The 26,323-nt window shown below is 42.8% G+C and overlaps 1 protein-coding gene across 2 annotated transcripts in view; it reads left to right on the top strand.

Moving 5' to 3' along the window:
• Nucleotides 1-26,323, top strand: part of LOC134586948 (glutathione S-transferase 3-like) — a 153,239-nt gene that overhangs the window by 105,783 nt on the left and 21,133 nt on the right. Inside the window, exon 2 of one of the 2 annotated variants that reach the window (XM_063442917.1) lies at nt 17,285-17,381. The exons of the other annotated variant lie outside the window; for it this stretch is intronic. Coding sequence (XP_063298987.1) covers nt 17,295-17,381 — 87 coding nt within the window. The 5' untranslated portion in view covers nt 17,285-17,294. The remainder of the gene's footprint in view (nt 1-17,284; nt 17,382-26,323) is intronic. 2 annotated transcript variants of the gene reach the window in all.

The raw sequence follows: 26,323 nt of genomic DNA, 5'->3' as shown, positions 1-26,323 counted from the left end.
TCTGGAGAGTATGTCAGCAAAATAGTTTTGTCTCTCATTGAAATATTTTGTTTCCATTATTGTCTATTGGCATTCCACTGCCTTGTTAAAGTCTATGGGCATTCCAATCTGTCATTCCTTTTAGTATGTCCCCAAACTGGAATCAGTTTATTTAGAGAATGTTTCCAGTTTGGCCAATTTCACCTTGATTTTGAAACTCACTTGGAATTCTCACTTTGGTAAATAACCCTGATAAAATGTTTGCGCTCACTACTTTCTCAATCTCAGAGGCTGCACTCAAGAAAACGGAACAAATCGGGCATCATTGGCATTCTGTAAAGGGGTTTATTCACATTTCATGAAGAAAATATACAAACTGGAAATATTCTGAAACTATGCCATTTTTCAAGCTCAGCTTTTTTTTTTTTTTTTTACCTACATTTTGACTTTCCTTGTTAATTTTGCACAGCTACCACAAGGTAGATTCTCACCCCCCCTCCCCCCAAGTTGTAAATCTGCTACTCCCATTATGCTAGCCTAAGGTAGTTTTACAATATTTGGGCATCAGTATTTTGGACACCCTGGCCATAGTGTTAGTTTTGAGAATGAAGAATGAATTCCAGAGATATAGCCATCTGTGAGAATTGTTTCAGTTTTTGCTGTTCTAGCCTGGTCTGATATTTGCTTTTAATTCACAATGTTAGAGAACAACTGTAATGCATGCTAAAGTGTTTATTTACTAAATAGTGAATGTAGACTAGATTATACGTTTTAGGCTAAAATAGCCAAGCAGTGACTTTAATATAGTCGAGTTAGAGAATTTGAATGAAAACTGCTATTTTGGCCTACATTTTTTTTTTAATATGGTTTTAAACTTAAGGATATTCACTAAAATATGAATGCAGTTCAGATCAGAAAAATTTGGTTAAATTGGGGCATTTGGCTTTAATTAAAAACTGTGTGAAAGTAGCATGGAGACTGAACAAGGGGTTAACTTGAAATGACTGGCTGCAAGGAACACTTGCTGTTATATCATTTGAGGCTGTGAAAAAGACAACTTTTTAGGTATGGAAGAAATCCTATATTTTATTACAAATAGAGAAATTCTTAACTTAGAAGAGGTATTATTTATTAAATTTTTCTTTGTATTTTGCTACGCTCATTTCTGTATTATTAGTTGCTTTTTGAAATTGTGTTGCTCCATAACCCATAAGATATACATTGGCAGTCACTCGGATGGCCACTAGAATACTGGTTTCTGGGTACTGACATTCAGCTTCTCGAAACTCTTCATGAAGGTGCTGAACATTCCCCAAAGAGTTGCATTGGTTTAATGCATCTCTATGAGGTGATGCTGATTGGCCAGCGCTACGTTTTGCCACGCATGCGCAATCGCCTCCCAATGATTTCCTGACAATCTCTGCCAAGGAGGCAGAACGTGGGAAGAGCCAGCACCGGCAATCCCGCACATCGCTGTAAAAAAGGTAGGTTCAAAGCCCAGGGACCTTTACGTTTGTATTCCTGACGCTATAGTGTTCCTTAAAACGAAAATGGAGTAGGGGGGATAAAGCCCCATTTTTTTAGCGCATTGAAAGATAATATATTTTAACAAAAATAAAATGGTCCTTGGTACATTATTTAGTGGGTCTGCCCTTTCTTCATCAAGAATAATTCATACCCCATACATCTCTCTACACAACAGGTTTACCTCAAAAAGAATTTCCACTCATTACTTAAGGTGAGTGGAACTGCTCTGAATGCTGATAGCAACCCTATTACTACTGCTGTCATTGTAACCATAGCCTTGTTTACTATTTAGTGAACCAGGCAGTACTAAAGGCATAAACTTGGAACCATAATGACTGCATCTCAATGATGTCTGCCGGTCCTTGGTGCAATTAAAGTGAACCTGTCATGAGAGGTTCACTTTTACATCTGCCGCGCCTGGGACCTCCTGGCACCATAACAACTTAATTTTAATGAAAATGTTATGTTGCCCCAACTGGTCTTTTTACAAACGGTTTAATGCCAGAGTGCTCTTGTGTGTAAAATTAAATTGATGTGGGAGGGAGAATGACTCATTCATGAATTCTGCAGCTATTTGGTAATGTTCTCTTCATGTACTGCCATATATTTCTCTCTCACAATCTATCCCCGTGATACCAAAATCGCTGAACTAGAAAAATTCTTCAACTTGCCATTTTAAAAAATGTATTTTATTTATTTTTCTAGGGCGATTTAAAGGACCACTATAGTGCCCTGAGGGTGCCCCCACCCTCAGGGTTCCACTCCCGCCGGGCTGAAGGGGGTTAAACACTCACCTTTCTCCAGCGCCAGGCTCCCTTGGCGCTGGAGTCTCTCCTCCTCCTTCGGTCGTCATCGGCTGCATGCGCGGCAATAGCCGTGCGCGCGTTCAGCCAGTCCATAGGAAAGCATTCTCAATGCTTTCCTACGGACGCTGGCGTCTTCTCACTGTGAAAATCACAGTGAGAAGCGCGGAAGCGCCTTTAGCGAGACAGCCACTAGAGGCTGGATTAACCCTAAAGTAAACGTAGCAGAAACTGCCATGTTTAGAGCAGGCAGGGTTAATCCTAGATGGACCTGAAGTGGTCTGGGTGCCTATAGTGGTCCTTTAACCCCAAAAATTGCTTCAGGTGCTGGATCTTTCTTTCCCCACTGGCATCCTGCTTCTTCTATTGAGTTTCTGGAAGTGTGGGGTGCCGAAAAGCAGGAACGTCTCTTATTGGTAAAAATGGCACTTTTTACATAGCTGAGCTGCAATATCCCCGTGATTGTATGCCACTCTTATATCCAAGTCCTTGTTTGTACTTTGCAGTTAGTGCTGAGTATTGAAAACCTCCAGCCAGAGTTGGCCAGCTGCCTGGAATACAAGAGATCTTTCATTGTTTGATAAGAGATATAAACTCGGAGGCTCCTGTGGTTGATTAATATAGACAACAAGACAGTGTTTCTGCTAATTTGTTAAAACCTTTAGTTTATCAATGTTAAAGTATTGATAGACCGTGTTGGAGAATTTTAGACAGGAGAGAAGTAAGTTTTTTTTGGATATGTTTGTGGATTGCCGTTTAATTTAGTACATTAATTGTTGGCACAGTCACCTACCTAGTCAAAGTTCTTAGTGCTCTTGTTTGCAATCTGGCAAGGATTGCAGTTGTTTCCATGGTGATTTTGCCTTTTCTGTTGTGCTTTGTATGATGATACAGTCAGCCTTCTAACACAGAAGGGAGGAAAAAAAGTCCTGGAACCTGCTTTGAGGGGAAGGGATTGATACTCATATATTGCTGTGGTTTTTTTTAACCAGACCTCACGAGGGGCAAGAATTTCACAATTTTTGTGCTTTAACTAGGATAAGTTAAAGCGGCACTGTTACCATTTTGACATCACCGCTGGAAGTATGGGGGCAAGTAAAGGTAAGTTCTACTTATCTGACAGGCGAGTGTCAGTCTTTTTTATGTAGTAATTGATCTCCTGGTGTCTCAGTGGTCTCCCTCCCTGATTGTCCGGTGGTCAGAACCAACCCCTCCATCCGCAGATTCCGATATCCCGGACAAGAACACAAAATATCAGCGCTTGCGGACAATCTACTGTTCTACGTGACACAACCACTAATCACACTTCCAAATATCATCGAGGAATTTAGGAAGTATGTCGTGCTGAGCAGCTTTAAACTGAATGTTGATAAGTCGGAGGCCCTCAACATCACAGGAGCTCCACGAGACCTGGAACACCTTTCGGACAGCTTTAAATTTCGGTGGTGCGCCAACTGCATAATATACCTTGGCTTTTGGATTCCCGACACCTTCGGCAACTATACAATCTCAATTTCCAACCATTGCTGTCCCGCCTAACAGTGGATATGAAAGCCTGGATGGCCCCACATCTTTCATGGATGGGGCGTATAAGCGCTGTCAAAATGAATGTGCTTCCAAGGATACTCTAACTATGTCGGACGCTTCCTATCACTCTCCCACCAGCCCTCTTTAAGCCCCTGAACTCAGCGTTGGTGGCCTTCGTCTGGAAGGGACGTAGACCTCGGCTATGTATGAAGCAGTTGATGACCTCTAAGCATGAAGGAGGCCTGGGACTACCATTGTTCCTGAACTACTATCAAGCGACTCATTTGTCAAGGAAAAATTATGCCCAATTGTTTAATGGCCGATACTCACCAACGTCCTGACAAAGGCGAAACGCGTAGATGCACTGACGTCACGCTGTGGGTGGAGCTTGAATCCCGCAAACGTTTCACTGAGAGTCTGTCATCTGAATAAGCTGTTTGCTGACTGAGGAGCAGAGAGGGTACTCACACAAGCACATGGAATCCTTTTTCCATGTTTAGACAGGGTGTACATCGCTGGTGACATCCTTCTGCACTTGGCTATTTGCCATATCGGCTTGTGTGAGTAGTGGTGTCTTAAAACCGCATACACTTACTAACTTTCATTCTGTAAACAGCTGCACAGTTGATGTTTTTACTTGCTTTTTATCTTTGTTTTGAATAAATTGTTATTATACATTTTTAAATATTTGTATATCTGCCATACAGACTATACTACTATCTACCCTTTGATTCTTTTCTATGTACATGACTCTACATGTGACTTCATCTCAGTAATATTAAGTATTTTTATTTATATTTTTACTTTACCTGCACTATGGGTCTGTGAATATTATCCACTTATGCGCTCCACTTATATCTTCCATCTGTATTTTACCTATATTTGTGCTGATCACCTATGGGGGTTTTAGCACTTAAGTGTGTAGCTGCATTATTGAATAGACTTCTACAATAGTGTGTTTATAACTATATTACTACACCTCTATGTTCATTTCTAAAGGAGACAGTTTTACACTTTTTTTTTTTCAGTGCTTTTACTACCTTGTATTTTATTTATATATATATATATATATATATATGGAAAAATAATAAATTAATTTACCCTGTAACTTAACCCCTTCAGGACCGCTGACGGTTCAGGACCGTCAGCGGTAAAACGTGCGTTTGGACCGCTGACGGTCCTGAACCGTCATAACGGTTTTGGGCTACTTACCTGATCGCCGTCGGTCCCACGGCGGCGATCAGCTCTCCTCCCGGTCCAGGGGGACTGCCTGTCTGCCCGGGCAGTCCCCCCTCGGCAGATCAGGACCCCACGGCCATGTGATCACTCGATCACATGACCGCAATAGGGGTCTTTGTATCTGCCTGCAGGGGGACTGTCTGTGCTGACAGGCAGTCTCCCTGCAAGTGTAAAATCATAAAATAAAGTAAAAAAAAAAACAATCAGTGTAAAAAAAATTATAATATGTGTATATATATGATATATATACATGTATTATATCTATATATATAATATATGTATATGTATCATATATATAATGTCACACTAAGTGTATTTTTATATTTATATATACGTATATTAATATAAAAATACATTTATATTTAAATTACACACGAATATATACAATATATATAATAACTATATATATGGTATATATATATTATTATAAAATACAAATAATATGTTAATAAAAATAAATAACAAAAAATAAAAATAATTTTTAATAATTAAAAAAAAATTATATATATATATTCAATTTTATTCTAACAGTATTTTGATATTGATATATATATATTTATATCAAAATACACTTAGAATGTAATGATATATATATCTATGTATAAATAAATAAATAAAAATAATACGAAATATACATATGTCCACATACAAAATTACATTATTAATTTCATAAATATACACGTAGACGTCAAATATATAAATATGTATATATATTAAAATTCTACGGGCATATTTATGTAATATTTTTACCTAATTAAGTAATTTTAATGATTGCAATTTGAGGGACCTGCCTGCCAACCCAGGCCAAAAGTCCAGATAATTTAATTTGCTAGCACTGTGCTTAACCCTGTAACTTTCTATGACACCCTAAATCCTGTACATGGGGGTACTGTTTTACTCGGGAGACTTCGCTGAACACAAATATTAGTGTTTCAAAACAGTAAAACATATCACAGCGATGATATTGTCAGTGAAAGTGAAGTTTTTTGCATTTTTCACACACAAACAGCTCTTTCACTGAGGATATTATTGCTGTGATATATTTTACTGTTCTGATACACTAATATTTGTGTTCAGCGAAGTCTCCTGAGTATAACAGTACCCCACATGTAGAGGTTTTATAGTGTTTGTGAAAGTTACAGGGTCAAATATAAGGCTTGATTTTTTTTATTGAAATTTGTCAGATTGGTTAGGTTGCCTTTGACAGCGTATGGTAGCCAAGGAATGAGAATTAGCCCCATGATGGCATACCATTTACAAAAGAAGACAACCCAAGGTATTGCAAATGGGGTATGTTCAGCCTTTTTTAGTAGCCACTTAGTCACAAACACCGGCCAAAGTTAGCGGTTTTTGCATTTTTAACACACAAACAAATATAAATGCTAACTTTGGCCAGTGTTTGTGACTAGGTGGCTACTAAAAAAGACTGGACATACCCCATTGTAAATACCCTGGGTTGTCTACTTTAAAAAATATGTACATGTTAGGTGTGTTTCGGGGATTTATGACAGATAACGGTGTAACAATGTCACTATTGATACATTTAAAATATATATATATTGAAACAGCAATTTCCTACTTGTATTTATAGGCCTATAACTTGCAAAAAAAAGCAATAAAGCATGTAAACACTGGGTGTTTTTAAACTCGGGACAAAATTTTGAATCTATTTAGCAGTTTTTTTCATTAGCTTTTGTAGATAAGTAAAAGATTTTTCAAGTAAAAGTCCAAAAACATGTTTTTTTTTTTATTTTTCACCATATTTCATTATTTTTTTTAAATACAATATATGACATAATATAAATACTGGTATGTAAAGAAAGCCCTTCTTGTCTTGAAAAAAACAATATATAACTTGTATGGGAACCGTAAATGAGAGAGCGGAAAATTACAGCTAAACACAAACACCACAAAAGTGTTAAAACTGCTCTGGTCCTTAACGTACAAACATCGCAAAAACAGGCCGGTCCTGAAGGGGTTAAAACCTGTACATGGGGGGTACTGTTTTACTCTGGAGACTTCGCAGAACACTAATATTAGTGTTTCAATACATTAAAGGACCACTATAGTGCCAGGAAAACAAACTTGTTTTCCTGGCACTCTAGTGCCCTGAGGGTGCCCCCTCCCGCCGGGCTGAACGGAGAGGAAGGGGGTTAAAAACTCACCTTTCTCCAGCACCGGGCTCCCTCGGCGCTGGTGACTCTCCTCCTCTTTTGGCCGTCATCGGCTGAATGCTCATGCGCGGCAAAATCCGCGCGCCTTCAGCGAGCCCATAGGAAAGCATTCTCAATGCTTTCCTATGGACGCTGGCGTCTTCTCACTGTGAAAATCACAGTGAGAAGTGCCTCTAGCGGCTGTCAATGAGACAGCCGGTAGAGGCTACATTAAAGTACCACTCTAGGCACCCAGACCACTTCAGCTTAATGAAGTGGTCTGGGTGCCTGGTCCCTCTAGGATTAACCCTTTTTTTTTTATAAACATAGCAGTTTCAGAGAAACTGCTATGTTTATACTGAGGGTTAATCCAGCCTCCAAAACCTCTAGTGGCTGTCTCATTGACAGCCGCTAGAGGCGCTTGCGTGCTTCTCACTGTGAAAATCACAGTGAGAAGACGCCAGCGTCCATAGGAAAGCAGTGTAAGCTGAAGTGGTCTGGGTGCCTATAGTGGTCCTTTAAAATGTATTACAACAATGATATCATCAGTAAAATGCAGTGGTGTTTTTTTTTTATTTATTTTTTGCTTTTTTTTTGCATTTTTTACACACAAACTGTACTTGTACTGGCAATCTAATTGTTGTGATACATTTTTACGGTTTTGAAACCCTAATGTTTGTGTTCAGCGAAGTCACCTGAGTATTACAGTACCCCTCATTTACAGGTTTTATGGTATTTTTTAAAAGTTACAGAGTCAAATTGTCAGGATCGGGACAGGGATCCAACACGCAGAGTACAAACAGGTACAGGGTACGTATACCGGACCTTAGAATGGCCGGACTAACGTAAGTAGTAGTAAAGAATGGTCTAGAGACAAGCCGAGGTCGAGGGAACGAGAGAGCAGGTAAACGAGAGACAAGCCGAGTCAAAGGGTAATAGAGGTAAACAAGGTAGAACAGACAAGCCGGGTCAAAACCAAAGAAACAAACAGAATACAAGAGCACTGAGTGACTAGACAAGCTAGAACCACGACAGGGCAATGAACAAACGTAGAAAGCCCTCTTTTATACCCTGATTCTAAACAGGTAATCACGCCCCCGACGAATCCTCATTCGTGCTTGGGGCTTGATTGACAGATCGGGTTGGGTTGTCGTCATGACGTCGGCTACTGAACGCCGCGTCATAAAAGGAAGTGGATCCCTCGCGGCCGGCGTGTAAACAACCGAGGGAACCGCGAGGAACGAGTGATTCAACCCTTTTGCGAGGAAGAACGTCCAAGTGTCTCACCTCCACAGAGGTAGAGACAGCAGGTACCCTGACAGTACCCCCCCCCCCCATAGAAACGCCCACCGGGCGGAAGGAACCGGGACGAGATGGAAAACGGGAGTGAAAAGCCCTGCGGAGGCGAGGCGCATGCACATCCTCCTGGGGTATCCAAGACCTCTCCTCAGGACCATATCCCTTCCAATCAACCAAATATTGTAACCTCCCCCGGGAGATACGAGAATCGATGATGGAATTGATTTCATACTCCTCTTGTCCCTCAACCTGAACAGAGCGAGGAGAGGATGCAGTGGAGGAAAACTTGTTACATATTAGGGGTTTTAACAAGGAAACATGAAAGGAGTTTGGAATGCGTAAGGCAGATGGAAGAGCCAGACGATACGCAACAGGGTTAATTCGAGTCAGGACCCTGTAAGGTCCAATGTAACGAGGAGCGAATTTCAGAGAAGGAACCTTCAAGCGAATGTTTTTGGTACTCAACCATACCCTGTCCCCTGGAACAAAGACTGGAGCCGCCCTTCTATGTTTATCAGCGTGTTTCTTGAACAACATGGAATTATGCAGAAGAATTTGTCGAGTCTGATCCCACAACTTCCTCAGATTGGCAACATGAACATCAACCGACGGTACTCCTTGGGAAGGAAAAACCGAGGGAAGAATGGAGGGATGAAAGCCATAATTCATGAAAAAGGGGCTAGAACGAGTAGAATCACAAACGAGATTGTTGTGTGCGAACTCTGCCCAAGGAATCAGACCAACCCAATCGTCCTGGTGTTCGGAAACGAAACAACGCAAATATTGTTCGATCTTTTGATTAGTGCGTTCAGCAGCTCCGTTAGACTGGGGATGATAGGCAGAAGAGAAATTCAATTTGATACCCATTTGAGAGCAGAATGACTTCCAAAAACGGGAAACAAATTGGGAACCTCTATCAGAAACAATTTCGGAAGGTATCCCATGTAAACGAAATATCTCTTTAGCGAATATCTCAGCCAATTCAGGAGAAGATGGAAGTTTAGGTAAGGGCACGAAATGAGCCATCTTAGTAAACCTGTCAACCACCGTGAGAATCACAGTCTGTTTTTTAGAAACAGGTAAATCGACAATGAAGTCCATAGCCAAACAGGTCCATGGTTTCTCGGGAATTTCCAAGGGATGCAAAAGCCCACATGGAAGCGTCTGAGGTCGTTTAGTCTTCATACAGACCTCACATGCTTCGACGAAATCCCTAATATCTTTACGTAAGGTGGGCCACCAGAAATTTTTGGCTATTAAGGAACATGTCTTACGAATGCCAGGATGCCCAGCCACCTTACTATTGTAAAGCACTGTAGCAGTTCTAGTTGGAGTTCAGCAGGAACAAAATGCCGTGACTCAGGACTCTGTCTAGGAGCCAGATGTTGTAGCTTCATAATCTCGGCAAGCAACGGAGAATGAATCCTGAGGCTAGTGTTGGCGATAATATTGCACTTGGGAACTATAGAAGAGAAAACCGTCTCAGATATAGTAGAAGGTTCATGTTGGCGAGACAAAGCATCGGCCTTAGAGTTCTTAGAACCAGGTCTATAAGTGAGCACGTAATTGAAATGGGTGAGGAACAAGGACCAACGAGCTTGTCTGGCGGATAAGCGCTTGGCCTCCCCAATATAAGACAAGTTCTTGTGATCCGTCAGAATAGTAACAGGATGCAAGGTCCCCTCCAATAAATGTCTCCACTCCTTTAAGGCCATGATAACAGCTAGTAGTTCCCTGTCACCAATATCATATCTGCTTTCAGTCCCAGATAGTTTCTTGGAAAAAAAAACACATGGATGTAATGGTTTATCCACGCCTAACCTTTGAGACAAGATGGCACCTATACCTGTCTCTGAGGCGTCTACCTCGAGTAGGAAAGGTAAAGTTGTATCGGGGTGAACTAAAATTGGTGCAGAAGCAAAAAGTTCCTTAAGTGTCTTGAAGGCAACGAGAGCTTCAGTAGACCAAGTCTTAGTGTCAGCCCCCTGTCTGGTCATATTGGTAATAGGAGCAATAATGGAAGAGTATCCTTTAATGAAGCGCCTATAATAATTGGAGAATCCAATAAACCTCTGAATGGCCTTGAGACCCCTAGGTAATGGCCAATCTAAAATAGACTGGAGTTTATCCGGATCCATTTTAAAGCCCTCCCCAGAAATCACGTAACCAAGAAAGTTTATCTGAGATTGATCAAAACTAAATTTCTCCAATTTGCAGTACAACCCATGTTGTAGGAGTTTGCGCAATACCCTTCTGACTTGTCTGTGGTGGGTCTCAATTTCTCTAGAGTGTATTAGTATATCATCTAAATATACAATAACACAATCCTGTTGAAATTCCCTAAGAACTTCATTGATCAGATCCTGAAATACTGCCGGTGCATTACAGAGCCCAAAAGGCATTACCGTGTACTCATAGTGCCCATATCGAGTATTGAACGCTGTTTTCCACTCGTCTCCCTGCTGAATTCTCACCAAGTTATACGCCCCTCTGAGATCTAACTTGGTGAAAATCTTGGAACCCTTTAAACGATCAAAGAGCTCAGTAATCAAGGGAATTGGGTATGCATTTCTGATAGTTATTTTATTCAAACCTCGGTAATCAATGCAAGGCCTTAACGTGCCATCCTTTTTATTCACAAAAAAAAAACCGGCCCCGGCAGGCGAGGATGATCTCCTAATGAATCCCTTGTCTAGATTCTCACGGATATACTCCTCTAAGACTAAGTTCTCCTTAGTGGATAAAGGATATACATTGCCCCTCGGAGGCATAGTACCAGGTAGGAGATTAATCTTGCAATCAAAGGACCTGTGTGGAGGTAAAGTATCAGCATTCTTCTTGTCAAAGGCTGCCTTTAAATCTATGTATCGAGATGGTATTTGTAAGTCTGTAGACTGGGTGGAGTTAACCGGTGTATTACCTACGCAAAGTGGTGAGACTTTCTGTAAACACCTGTCCTGGCAACCCTGACCCCATGAAGTTATCTCCCCTAGCTCCCAATCAATAATAGGGTTATGTTTCTTTAACCATGGATACCCCAGAACTATAGGAACAGAAGGGGAAGAGATAAGCATAAGGGATATATCCTCCTCGTGTAAGATACCAACAGTCAAAATAACAGGTATAGTCTCATGAGAAATCACAGGTTCAGATAATGGTCTACCATCTATGGCCTCAACGGCCAAGGGAGTATCTCTTAGCTGAGATGGGATAGAGTGTTTAGAAACAAAAACTTGGTCGATAAAGCTCTCAGCAGCTCCGGAGTCTATCAATGCCATAGTCTTTATTACTCCCTTCTCCCATGCTAAAGAAACCGGTAGTAGAAGCCTGTGATCTTTATAATTGTGTATAGAGGACAAAATAGAAACACCCAAGGCCTGTCCTCTAGAGAAACTTAGGTGCGAGCGTTTCCCGGACGATTAGGACAATTTAGGCGAAGGTGCCCTCTTACTCCACAATACATACACAATCCCTCCTTTCTTCTGTACTGTCTCTCCTCTTCTGAGAGGCGAGTATTGCCTATTTGCATAGGTTCAGAAAAAACTGGGATAGTGGTTTGAGGACTTTGAAATAAAGGAGCTAGTTTAAAGGAAGGTCTACGAATAGTTTAAGAGAGTGTTCTGTCTCTCTCTTAAACGTTCGTCAATACGAGAAAAAAAAGAAATTAAATCCTCCAAATTTTCAGGGAGCTCTCTAGTAGCCACCTCGTCTAGAATTACATCAGATAATCCGTTTACAAATACGTCTATATAGGCCTGTTCATTCCACTTCTGCCGCCAAAGACCTGAACTCTAGTGCATAATCCACAAGGGTTTGGTTATCTTGTCTAAGGCGCAATAGTAATCTAGCTGCATTGACCTTTCTACCTGGAGGGTCAAAAGTTCTTCTAAAAGCAGCGACAAAGGCATTATAATTATAGACTAACGGATTCTCATTCTCCCACAGAGGATTGGCCCATCTCAGAGCCTTATCAATGAGGAGTGTAATAATGAATCCAACCTTTGCCCTATCTGTAGGGTAAGAGCGAGGTTGTAGTTCAAAATGAATACCAATTTGGTTTAAGAAACCACGGCACTTCTCCGGAGAACCACCATAACGTACAGGAGGTGTAATACGGGAAGAAGCACCTACAGTGGCTACTTCTAGACCTGAACTTACAGGGGAGATGGACGTAGCTCGCATCTCTTCCGGTGGATTACTAGATCGAGATAATAAAGCTTGCAGCGCTAGAGCCATCTGGTCCATTCTGTGATCCATGGCATAAAATCTAGAATTGGAAGGACCAACCTGAGTGTTTGTACCTGCAGGATCCATGGCCCTGTCGTAATGTCAGGATCGGGACAGGGATCCAACACGCAGAGTACAAACAGGTACAGGGTACGTATACCGGACCTTAGAATGGCCGGACTAACGTAAGTAGTAGTAAAGAATGGTCTAGAGACAAGCCGAGGTCGAGGGAACGAGAGAGCAGGTAAACGAGAGACAAGCCGAGTCAAAGGGTAATAGAGGTAAACGAGGTAGAACAGACAAGCCGGGTCAAAACCAAAGAAACAAACAGAATACAAGAGCACTGAGTGACTAGACAAGCTAGAACCACGACAGGGCAATGAACAAACGTAGAAAGCCCTCTTTTATACCCTGATTCTAAACAGGTAATCACGCCCCCGACGAATCCTCATTCGTGCTTGGGGCTTGATTGACAGATCGGGTTGGGTTGTCGTCATGACGTCGGCTACTGAACGCCGCGTCATAAAAGGAAGTGGATCCCTCGCGGCCGGCGTGTAAACGACCGAGGGAACCGCGAGGAACGAGTGATTCAACCCTTTTGCGAGGAAGAACGTCCAAGTGTCTCACCTCCACAGAGGTAGAGACAGCAGGTACCCTGACACAAATATAAAGCTTGTGTTTCACTTTTTTTCACATTGAAATTCGCCAGATTGGTTACGTTGCCTTTGAGACCGTATGGTAGCCCAGGAATGAGAATTACCCCCACGATGGCATACCATTTGCAAAAGTAGACAACCCAAGGTATTGCAAATGGGGTATGTCCAGTCTTTTTTAGTAGCCACAAACACTGGGCAAAATTGGCGTTCAAATAAGTTTTTTTTGCATTTTTCACACACAACAAATATTAACGTTAACTTTGGCAAGTGTACATTTGGCTCAGTCCTTAAGGGGTTAAAAAATATTATTTTTATTTTGAGCATATGTTTGGTTTTTATGTATTTATTTTTAATAAAGTTTTTATTTTTATTTATTTTTTATATTTTTTTTATTCTTTATTTTTGTAGTGCAGAAAGTTTGACAGCGCTTATGTGGTACCCCAACGGCAATCCACATGAGTATCAACGACAGTAATAACAATGGGGTACATGGAACACTTGCACCTTTTTATATTAATATGCGGGATCATGTCTATTGCGAGTAGTTTATGCAAAAAATGAGTACATGAGATAGGCGCAAGTTAATACGGTTATGCATATAGTTTAAACAATCAGTAGTTCCCTCGGGCATGTATAAGATTGTACCTAAGCTGGTAGTATGGGGATAGACGGGGTTAACTTGTCGTGCATATATTATAAAGAAAGCATTATGTTGCATGTCTAGTGTTTTGTGACATTAGAGTTATCGTGTGTCTCGCTTGTGTAAGGCCTGCTGGGCTAGTGATAGGTATGGTATGCTGTACCTACATAGGCCGCAGGGCTCCGAAAAATAAGAGACATTACTATGTCATGCTGTTAAATAAGGCAGCATCGCTTTGCAATCTAACAGTGTATGTAAGCTAAACTTGTAATCTGTTAGGTTGTGTTATCGTCTTAGGTACTTGTAAAAAAAAAAAAAACACAAAAAAAAAAAAAAAAAAATGCAAGTCAGATATGACAGCTACGAACCAATAACTTATAAACATTGATATAAACAGCTTGCTGTAACAGTGATAAAGCAGGTTAGTCTACTCTTGAATCTAAATAGTTCTCGTCCTTCCAGACAGCTCCGCTGCATTGGTTGTTCACTACTGGAGCTATGAGAACTCGATGAACTTGTCAGTGATTCTTTCAGCCAACGCCTTTTGGTGGGAGTATGTTGGTGCCCGCTAGTGGTCCGCGGGAGGCCGCTGATTCACCAGGCCTCGTGAGGGTATCCTCCTTGCCCCAGGCTGGTAGGTAGGTCTGCATCTCTTGATCGCATACTCGGCGCTTAATACAGTCCGGTATATCCCCCCACGTGGGGGTAGCGCGAGGTCTGATGGCATGCTTCTTCTTGCGGCGATTGAACCTCCGTTGGAGTGGGTGATGCTTTCGGGATTGAACCCGTCTGGCCTTCAGCCCATTATGGCGGCTGCTCCCGGCTCCGTGTAGCCTGGTTGTCTCGCGTGTTGCTGTTTGGCGCTCGGTGGTCAGCCAGACAGACGTGCAGTGCTCTGGAGTGCTGCTAGGGCTTTGGGGTTGTCTGGCGTTCTCCTTGTCGCTTGGGTGAGCGCAGGAGCCTGCGCCTGGGTTGGCGCGCACATGTCGGTGCTTGTGTGTACGGATGCCCGCCTGAAATACCTGTAGGGGGACACCATAGTGGCGCCTGCGGGTCGTCGGTCGGATCCACCCGGCCACCGCTCGAGCCGCTTGAAGGTTGGGCATACCCCTGCTGCACTGCAGTTCGTAGAAGGCTGAGCAAAGCCGGTCCAGGGCCTCTAGGGAGGGAGGCTGTGTATGGTTGCTCGTGGCTCCTTTCTGTGAGCTGCGCCTGGCGGCCATCTTGGACGCGTTCCGCCTGCCTCGTGGTTCTTTCAGGTTTGTGTACCTGCTCGGTTGTTGTCGCTTATCCGCATGTCTTGCGGGGACCGGGATGACCCCCACCGGTCCAGGGGGGGGGGGTTCGGAGATCAGTTGTGGTTGCTGGGGTGTCCGGCGCCGGAGAGAGCGGCCGCCTCTCCCCGGCCTCAGCTCCCGCAGGCCTCAGTTCGCTTTTTGGGCCGGATGCCCCAATCGACTTCGGACGGGTATCTCCCGTTTCCCCGATGTGCCCCCGACGTGGGTAGCACCCCTTGGGGGGTTGGTGGGCCATATAGTTGCCAATATTTTTTTTTTTTTTTTTTGTAAATCAAGTTATAGTTGCCAATATTGCCTTTAGTTTTCCTCGCTCGTTGGGAGCTCCTTCCCCGCACGTCTGTTCGCCTCGGCGGTCAGACTCCGCCCCCCTTTTTGTTTTTTTTAACCCCCCTCCCGACTCCACTACATCTAATTGTTCCCCTAGTCACCCCCAAATGCCTGTAAGCCCCCCATATTACTTATTATTTAATCTTTATTTTGTGCCCGGACCTAGGTCCTGGGCGCCGCCATCTTTGTGTGGGTAGATGAAGTCCCTATGGGACACGTCATCTGCTCACACTAGATAGCACTGTGTATTTCGTCTATTCATTAATTTGTCAGAAAGACGAATGAATAGAAATTTCAGACAAACAAACAAACTCAGAATATCGGTGTTCGTTTGTTCGTTAATTCAGTTTATTGCAAGGAGTTTATTACCGGCGCGCAGCTCCCTCCTTGTAAAATGGGGAAAATAGATGCAGCAGGTAGGTGCAGTGCTCCCCGCTTTTTACAAAGCCCTCTCCTCCCCACCCCCCCACGTCTTCCCTCACTCTATGGGGGTCAATATGAGCGGCGGATAGGGGCGCTAAAAGACAATGGGGGGGAGGAGGGAACCTATTGTGCCCCCACCCATGAGTGACGGGTGAGGGCTCAAAATGAAAAAAGGGGGGGGGGGGGAGACAGCTCCCGCTCTCTCCTGCCCCCACCCATGAGCTGTCGGTGGGGGCCATAAAGGAAAATGGGGGAACCTATTGTCCCCTACCCCCACCCATGTTCAACAGGTGGGGGCCCTAAGTCAAAATGGGGAGGGGAACATATTGTCCCCCATCCTGAGCGGTGGATGGGGGCCCTAAACTACAATAAGGGGGGGGACCCTACATTTACCTGTCACGGCACTCTGATTGGCTTGGAATCCAACCAATCATAGTGCTCCGAGTCATTTTACACAGCGTGGGAAAGTTCTTTGGAATTTTTCCATGCTGTCTAATTTGACTCATAACCCTCTGATTGGTTGGATTCCAAGCCATGACCCTATGTCCCCGTTTAGTTGAATAGCCCCCACTCGCGGGGCACGGATGGAGGCCTGGGGAGGGGGGTAGGGGAGCACTATGCCCCCCCTGCTAGTTAATAGATGCGCCACCATGGGGCCATTTATTGTGGGGGTGGTCGGGCTATTTAAAAAAAAAAACATTTGAGAATTGTGGGAAATTGCTCTGACCACAGGAAATGGAGCACACATTGCTGGTTTTAGCTGGTCAGGCATAGGAAAAATACATAAGACAAAGTAGTCCCTACTTTGTCTTGTGTTTTTTAAAGAAAACTAGAGCAGACAGGAAGAAACGGAGAACAGATCCTGAGAGAAGAGGAATCGATTAAAGAAAGGTAAGTTCGGCATGACAGTGCCACATTAAATGCAGCGCAGGGAGCAACAAACTTTCCATATTTATTGTGGCTTGCTTGAAAAGCTTACTCGTGGGTGCAAGGAGTAAATTGCTAAAAAAAAAAAATTATAATTTTTTTTTAAAAAAAGCATATTCCTAAAATAAGGATTTTGTGTCCTCTATATTGCAAACCATCAGGTTAATAAATGTATCATTTTTGGGGGGGTCTATACTGTACTACAATCTGCAACTACATTCATTATGTATGATTCACTTAGCATATGTTTTATTTTTAGAATCCTAAATATGGCTGGAAAACCAAAGTTATATTATTTCAATGGAAGAGGGAAAATGGAATCCATACGCTGGCTCCTGGCTACAGTTGGTGTTGAGGTTTGTTAAAAGATCAATGGTTTTAGATAACAAGATATAGTTAGAAAATTATATTCTGTTTTTTTTTTATTTTTTGTGGGGGGGGGGGGGGGGGATTGTTCGGGCTTCTGTTGTGTCTGTCATTTCTAACTGCACATAACACAGTCCGCACTAAAATGCACATTATGTCACGATTGTATTGCAGCAGAACTAGTTTGATTTTAAATAGCATGTCAACAAATACTGTTAGCATTATTATGCTTTTTATTATATCTATATCTATATCTATCTCTATCCAACATATTTTGCAGGACAAAAATTGTTTGGACTTAGTTAAAAGGGCACTCCACTGCCTAAATAAAAATAATCACTGTTTAGTTATATATACTTCAAATGAAAACATGCAATTTAAAGGAATACTTCAGATCATGGGTGTTCCTAGAGCATGTGGCACCCAGGCGGATCTTGAGTTTGGCACCCCCTCCCAAAAAAAAAAACCTACCAAATTTGAAAAGGTGTTTCTCTTTTTTTTTTTTTTAAATGTATTGCACAGATTTTTAAACCCGCTGTCCTGCCCCCCTTCTACAAATCCCCATGCTCAGCCCCCCTTATACAAGACCCCTGTCCCAATACAAAACCTCTGCCCCTTCTACAAAATCCCTGCACCCTCTTACACACAGTTACAAGCATACAGTCACACATATAGTTACAGGCAGAGAGTTACACACACACACACACACACACACTCGTAGCCAGACAGTCACGCACACTGCTACAGGCAGACAGTCACGCACACTGCTACATGCAGACAGCCATACACATAGTTACAGTCACACACACACAGTTACAGGCAGCATCACACAGTCACATAGTTACATGCAGACATTCACACACAGTTATAGGCAGACCGTTACACACACAGTCGGTTACAGGTTGTTGGGGTTTTTTTTGCAAAAAAGTGCTGATTTCAATAGAAGCTGACACTTTTCTAACTTAAGTTGATTACACCCCCTTGGCTTTAAATTAGACAACCGGTCCTGTTACTTCCTATTTTTGTTCGCTAAACTCGAGGCAGCAATTGCTGCAGCAGCATTGCAGAGTCTGTGATTGGACAGCCACAGAAACTCCGAGCGAGGTTACAAGGAGAGGGTTTAAGGCAGCAGACAAGAGAGCTTCAGGTTTTGCTAGCTGCTTTATATATACCCACCAATTAATATAATGCATAATTAAATATATGCAAGTTTTAATTTGGGTTAAATCTTCTAAACTGTGATTTTAATTTATTTTGTATTTTGCAGTGGAGTGTGCATTTAACCCCTTAAGGACAGAGGCAATAATTGTTCACATTCGGAACCAAAACCTTGAGGCTTGTTCCACCGTAATATAAGGGTTTCTCTTCAAGGGTCCTATAAGTATTGTATATTGTGTTTAATTTTTTTAAGGAAAGAAGTATTTTTATTTAGTATCTTATATGTATACCTAACACAACATTATGTGTGCATAAAATGTTAACAAGAGGAACTTTTTAATTTAAAAAAAAATTATTTTCTTATAATAAGTTTTACACGTCCACTGCAACTAATTAAAACAAACTCAAAATAGATTCATAGATCAGTTCTGAATGTTAAATGCATAATCTGTCTAGGATATAAATTAGTTATTGATAGTTAATGCTGACCTTATACCAACCCTCACACTAACGCTATACCAACCATATCCCTTACCCACTACTTACACTGACTCTAACCATATGCCTACCATAATCATAACCTTAACCCTACACTATCCCTAACGCTGCAATAGCAGTGAGCCATTAACCCTTACCTTACAATAACCCTACCCTACTCTTACACCTAAATCTAACCCGAACCCTAACGAAACCCTGTGCTTATAGCAATCCTGAGATTAGAAAATGGGTTTCCAATTCTACACAGTAAATAGCAGTCTGTCACTCATTAAATTATCAATGGAGTCCTGTTTCCCAGGGGAGGGGGGGGAGGGTGATGTCCCCATTGACAAGTCTGCAGCCCAGAAAAACCATGGCCAAGCGATCGCTGTGGTTTTATGAATAACATTAAAGGGCTCTGTGACAGAAATCCCTGGCTTATGGAGTATCAGTCCCCGATACTCCACAGCATGACGAGACCGTAACGGATAGCCAGCTGGGTGACCTAGCACAAATCCTTTCAAAACTGGCCGAGGTCCGAACCTAACTGGCAGGGAAGATTTTCAAATCTACCAACGTCCTGCGGGGTGAAATACTGGAACAGGGAACCAAGAGATTAGAGCAGTGGTTAGAGGCCATCACGATGGCACATAGTATAGCCACCATGCAAGTAAATCACCTAGCGGCACGCATGTTCGCATCAGAGCTGACGCTGGAAGGTGCTGAGAATAGATCACGCCGGAACAACTTACACATGCGGGGTTTACCCGAGAGACCGGGCGAGGGCCCTGCAACAGAGATGGTGTTAAAGATCCTGCGGCCTCTCTTACCAGACCTGCCTGACCACCTATGGCACATTGAAAGGGCCCATAGAGTCTTGTGCACCAGGAGGACCGACCCTAACGTCCCTAGAGATATTGTGATTCGGTTCTTCTACTTTCAGACTAAAGAAGCAATAATGAAGAATAGAAGAGAGGGTCCCATTCAACATGAGGGCAGGGACATTCACTTATATCAAGATCTGGCACCGTCAACGGCGCAGGGAGTGGAAGCCGATCACAGATGCCTTACGGTGGGCAAACTTGAGATAAGCATGGGGTCCCTTTTCAAGCTTGTGATTTTCAAGGAGAACCGCACCCATGTGCTTCAATCAGGCGGAGACGCTGATTTGCTGTTTCGGGATCCGAGTATTCAACCAACGCTCAATTAACCCGCTGTACTTACAAGGAAAGAACTCTGACTGCTACTCAGAGGGTGGTATGATGCGATAACTCAGAACCCGGGTCCACATCTTTGAGAAATCGGCAGTAACAGGGGTACAGACACATGCTGTTGGGGTGGAGGAAAGGGGTCACGGGACCTTTTGATAGGGGCATGGAGGGCTGGCTACTACTGAAGGGACAGTTGGGCCCATGGAGGGGTGTACCAACAATAAGGGGAACTAGTATCATGCTGCCAAACATCCCCCCCCCCCGGATGCATACAAATAGCCAGGGGACTAGCTTCCCACTCCAGCCCAAGGAAAAGCTCCTACCCGAGTGGGACACCTACCTGCCCAGCATAGGGCACAACCGGGACTCACAGAGACTGTACCCCTCCGCAACCAGTTACAACAACCACTTACAGGGTATTAGACTACCCACGGTTCAGAAGGGTCCCAACGTACCTAACGTGTTTATCTCTCGTTTTTAAAAGTTGAAGGGGGGCAGGAAAGTTGGAGGGGGTGCTGAAAGTACTGTACAATCCACGGGTAATGCTACCAGCCACACTAAGCAAACGACGGTGGCGCAGAGGGGCCCTCCATGAGGACCAGAGTCTAGAGGCAAACCTGGTTAAAGGTCATCGGTGTGGGGGGTCTTCTCTGAGGGAGGGGAGAGTTGACAATAGCTCTAGACGTCAGAAGCGATGGCTATGAAAATCACTACATTAAACGTCAAAGGCCTAAAAAACCCTAAAAAGCGGCGCCTTGTGTTTCAAGAATTGAAAAGGGTAGGCTCATACCTACAATAACTCGTGGGAGGCTAGAACACACTGCAAGCGCAATGGCGTGGCAATCCTAGTCCATAAACGATGCCCCTTACAGGTCACGGCGACTAACCTTGATCCAAAAGGACGGTATATTGTCCTGTCCGGTACCCTTTATTCACATACCATCCACTTCATTAACGTGTATGGACCTAATGAACCGGATGAGGAGTTCTGGAGGAAGTTGAAATCGTAGATATTGGCACTCTCAATGCAGATCTCAATGCGGTGCCGTGTCTGGCCGTAGACAGGCGCTCTCGGAGTGGACAACTCAGGTCCTAAGGGAGAGGTAGGCAAGACAAGTTATTACATAACTGAATGACGGAAACGGGGCTCATTGATATGTGGAGAGCACATCATCCGAGCGACGAGGACTTCATGTTCTATTCGGCGCCACACGGTACGTACTCGTGTATTGACCTTTTCTTAGTGATCACAGTGGGAATGGCTAGGGTCACTGGGTCGGCGGTGGGATCTATTACCTGGTCTGACTACGCGGAGGCAAGTATAACATTAGGCAACCTATGCATAGCGTCCCCATGGACGTTGAAGCGTAACGTATCCCTCTTGCAGGACCCTCACAAAATGACAACTGTTAAGAAGAAAATCCAAGATTATTTCATTAGAAATTACACCACAGGCGTGAGCCTGAGCACTGTATGGGCCACACATAAAGCAGTGATACGGGGCACACTCATTAGACTAGCGACTAAGAAAAAGTCCCCTGAGGTCCTTAAAACAGAGACACAAGACGAACCCCAACAGCGAACTACAACACTAATTAGAAGTAGTGAGGCGAACTATTAAAGAATTACTGTTAGATGACACGGCACAGTCCATCACATGGTCTAAGCGTGCTTTTTATGACAAAGCAAATAAAATGGATACATTGTTAGCACGGTCACTGCGACCTAGACACAGATACACACCTATTACATCCATTAAACATAAGGACAGCTCAGTCAAAGCTGAACCGATGGAGATCGCCTCAGTCTTCACTTTTACAAATAGTAGTACAACAACTCCCCTACTGACCAGGCCCAACGGACGACCGAAGAGGACAGGACGTGCATGTTCCTTGTTAAGCTAGGAAGTGCAGAAGCGACAGAGGTGTTAAACTCTAGTATAACCAGTGAGGAAACTGACGTAGCGATACCTGGTCTTAAAGGAAATAAAGTTCCGGGACCAGACAGTTTCGACCACAGTTACTGTAAATCCTTCAGGGAGGACCTGACTCCACAACTAGTAATCCTTTTTAACGACTTCAGTGAAGGGGGGCCTCCCAGAGAGAGAGATGTCTTTAGCTACCATAGTGCTGATTCCTAAGCCCGTCAAGGATCCACTACTTCCAGAACATTACAGACCCATATCACTCATTAACCATGACACACAGATTTTTGCAAAAATATTAGCAGACAGTCACCCCTGTTGGGTAAATGAATCAACACCAACCAAGTTGGTTTTATACCAGGTAAGCAGTGGTTCGAAAATACATGCAGGAATATTGATGTGATATGGTGACAGGCGACAAATTACACCCCCACTATGGTAGTTTTCCTTGACACGGAAAAAGCTCTTGATAGGGTCAAATAGCCCTATCTCTTTACTCTTCTAGCACATCTTGGCTTCCCTGACCCTTGCAAAACTGCAATCAAAGCCATGTGTAGCAATGTTATGGCATAGGGGAGGATTACAGGAGCCCCTCCCCGACCTTTTAGACAGGGGTACCCCCTGATCCCTCACCATTTTGTCTAGTCTCTTGAACCCCTACTGCAGGTGGTGTGTTTACACCCCGATTTATTCAGGGGGTAAAAGTGGGGGGACAGGAATTCCTAATCTCCGCCTACGCGGGCGACGTCTTGCTGACTGTCACGAGCCCCACAACATCGATGGCTGCATTGTGTGAGGTTTTGACCCACTATGGAACACTATATGCGGATACAAGGCAAATATGTCCAAATCTAGCGCCCTGCCGATTGTGATGTCTGCGGCTGATACGACATCCATACAGGGAGCCTACGGAATACATATAGCGCACAGATCAATCACTTACTCAGGGATCCAATTACCAGCGGACCCAACCAAACTATACAAACCCAATTATACTCCACTACTGAACCAACTGAGTAGAAATCTGGAACAGTGGGTGGATAAACCTATCTCCTGGATAGGAAGGGTACTTACCGTCAAGATGAATGTCTCTTTCAGCGTATCCTCTTCTTATTTCAAGCGTTGCCGATTCCCAGAACTAAAGCCAGATTGGCCGCCTTACAGCGATCGATAGTTTATATGGCAAAAAAAAAACACCTTAGGATATCACGCAACATACTGTACAGGCCAAAAATAAGGAGGGGACTGAGACTGCCCAGCCTTTATTACTATTACCTGGCAGCGCCCCACTGGAGGAAAGTAAATGGATAGACTTAGAGTCTCTCCTCATGGGAGCAGATCTGCCACAATGTGTTATATGGGTCCTAAAGGAACATAGACCGCTGTTGCGGACGAATTGCCCGGTGATTCTGAACTCCCTCAGGATCTGGGACGCATCTCTGCAGAAATACGCGCTTGCTTCCACACCCTCACCTCTTATGCCTTATTTAAGAACTAGAGCCTTCATTCCCGTTATGAACGCCCGATATTTTAGGCACATAGAAACATAGAAACATAGAAACATAGAATGTGACGGCAGATAAGAACCATTCGGCCCATCTAGTCTGCCCAGTTTTCTAAATACTTTCATTAGTCCCTGGCATTATCTTATAGTTAGGATAGCCTTATGCCTATCCCACGCATGCTTAAACTCCTTTACTGTGTTAACCTCTACCAGTTCAGCTGGAAGGCTATTCCTAGCATCCACTACCCTCTCAGTAAAGTAATACTTCCTGATATTATTTTTAAACCTTTGTCCCTCTAATTTAAGACTATGTCCTCTGGTTGTGGTAGTTTTTCTTCTTTTAAATATAGTCTCCTCCTTTACTGTGTTGATTCCCTTTATGTATTTAAATGTTTCTATCATATCCCCCCTGTCTCGTCTTTCCTCCAAGCTATACATGTTAAGATCCTTTAACCTTTCCTGGTAAGTTTTATCCTGCAATCCATGAACCAGTTTAGTAGCCCTTCTTTGAACTCTTTCTAAGGTATCAATATCCTTCTGAAGATATGGTCTCCAGTACTGTGTACAGTACTCCAAGTGAGGTCTCACCAGTGTTCTGTACAATGGCATGAGCACTTCCCTCTTTCTACTGCTAATACCTCTCCCTATACAACCAAGCATTCTGCTAGCATTTCCTGCTGCTCTATTACATTGTCTGCCTACCTTTAAGTCCTCAGAAATAATCTCCCCTAAATCCCTTTCCTCAGATGTTGAGGTTAGGACTCTATCAAATATTCTGTACTCTGCCCTTGGGTTTTTACGTCCAAGATGCATTATATTGCACTTATCCACATTAAATGTCAGTTGCCACAACTCTGACCATTTTTCTAGTTTACCTAAATCATTTGCCATTTGGCTTATCCCTCCTGGAACATCAACCCTGTTACATATCTTAGTATCATCCGCAAAAAGACACACCTTACCATCAAGACCTTCTGCAATATCACTAATAAAAATATTAAAGAGAATGGGTCCAAGTACAGATCCCTGAGGTACCCCACTGGTGACAAGCCCAAGCTTCGAATATACTCCATTGACTACAACCCTCTGTTGCCTGTCACTCAGCCACTGCCTTACCCATTCAACAATATTGGAATCTAAACTCAAAGATTGCAGTTTATTGATAAGCCTTCTATGTGCAACAGTGTCAAAAGCCTTACTGAAATCTAGGTAAGCAATGTCTACTGCACCACCCTGATCTATAATTTTAGTTACCCAATCAAAAAAATCAATAAGATTAGTTTGGCATGATCTCCCTGAAGTAAACCCATGTTGTCTCTGATCTTGAAATCCATGTGTTTTTAGATGTTCAACAATCCTATCCTTTAACATGGTTTCCATCACTTTCCCCACTACTGAAGTAAGGCTTACTGGCCTATAGTTGCCCGACTCCTCCTTATTACCTTTCTTGTGAATGGGCACAACATTCGCTAACTTCCAATCTTCTGGGACTACTCCTGTTAACAATGATTGGTTAAATAAATCTGTTAATGATTTTGCTAGTACACCACTAAGCTCTTTTAATAGCTTTGGGTGTATTCCATCAGGTCCCATTGACTTATTTGTCTTTACTTTTGACAGTTGCAATAGAACCTCTTCCTCTGTAAACTCACATGTAATAAATGACTCATTTATCCTTTTTTTTAACAGAGGTCCCTTTCCTTCATTTTCAGCTGTAAATACCGAACAAAAATATTCATTGAGGCAGTCAGCTAGACCTTTATCCTCATCTACATACCTTCCTTCTTTTGTTTTTAATCTAACTAATCCTTGTTTTACTTTTCTTTTCTCATTTATGTATCTAAAAAAAGTTTTGTCCCCCTTTTTTACTGACTGTGCTATTTTCTCTTCTGTGTGTGATTTGGAAGCTCTTATAACTTGCTTAGCCTCTTTCTGCCTAATCTTATAGGTCATTCTGTCTTCCTCACTCTGGGTTTTTTTATAATTACTAAATGCTAACTTTTTGTTTTTTACTATTTTGGCCACATCTGCGGAGTACCACAGTGGTTTCTTGAATTTTTTGCTTTTACTGACAAGCCTAATGCAATTTTCTGTTGCCTTCAGTAGTGCAGCTTTTAAATAATCCCATTTATTTTGGACTCCATTTAAGTTGCTCCAGTCTGATAATGACTCCTTTACACATATTCTAATTTTAGAAAAGTCTGTTTTTCTAAAGTCTAAAACTTTTGTTTTTGTGTGGTGTGACTCAGTCACTGTTCTTATATTAAACCACACTGACTGATGATCACTGGATCCTAAACTTTCACCTACAGTAATATCTGATACCAAATCTCCATTTTTTAACACTAAATCTAGTATGGCCTCTTTACGAGTTGGCTCCTCAACGACTTGTTTTAGAGACAATCCCAGTAGGGAGTTTAGAATATGTGTGCTTCTGGCACAAGTAGCTATTTTTGTTTTCCAATTCACATCAGGAAGATTAAAGTCACCCATGGTGATAACTTCCCCCTTCATTGTCATTTTAGCTATTTCTTCAACTAGTAGATTATCTAACTCTTCAATTTGTCCTGGGGGCCTATAAATCACACCTACACGAACTACTGTGTGATTACCAAATTCTAACGTAACCCAAATGGACTCTATGTTTGTCTCACTAAC

This window comes from Pelobates fuscus, chromosome 2 (assembly GCF_036172605.1).
Source record: "Pelobates fuscus isolate aPelFus1 chromosome 2, aPelFus1.pri, whole genome shotgun sequence".
NCBI classification, from domain to species: Eukaryota; Metazoa; Chordata; class Amphibia; order Anura; family Pelobatidae; genus Pelobates; species Pelobates fuscus.
Note: the sequence above shows the minus strand (reverse complement) of the source record. Positions and strands in the feature narration are given on the sequence as shown.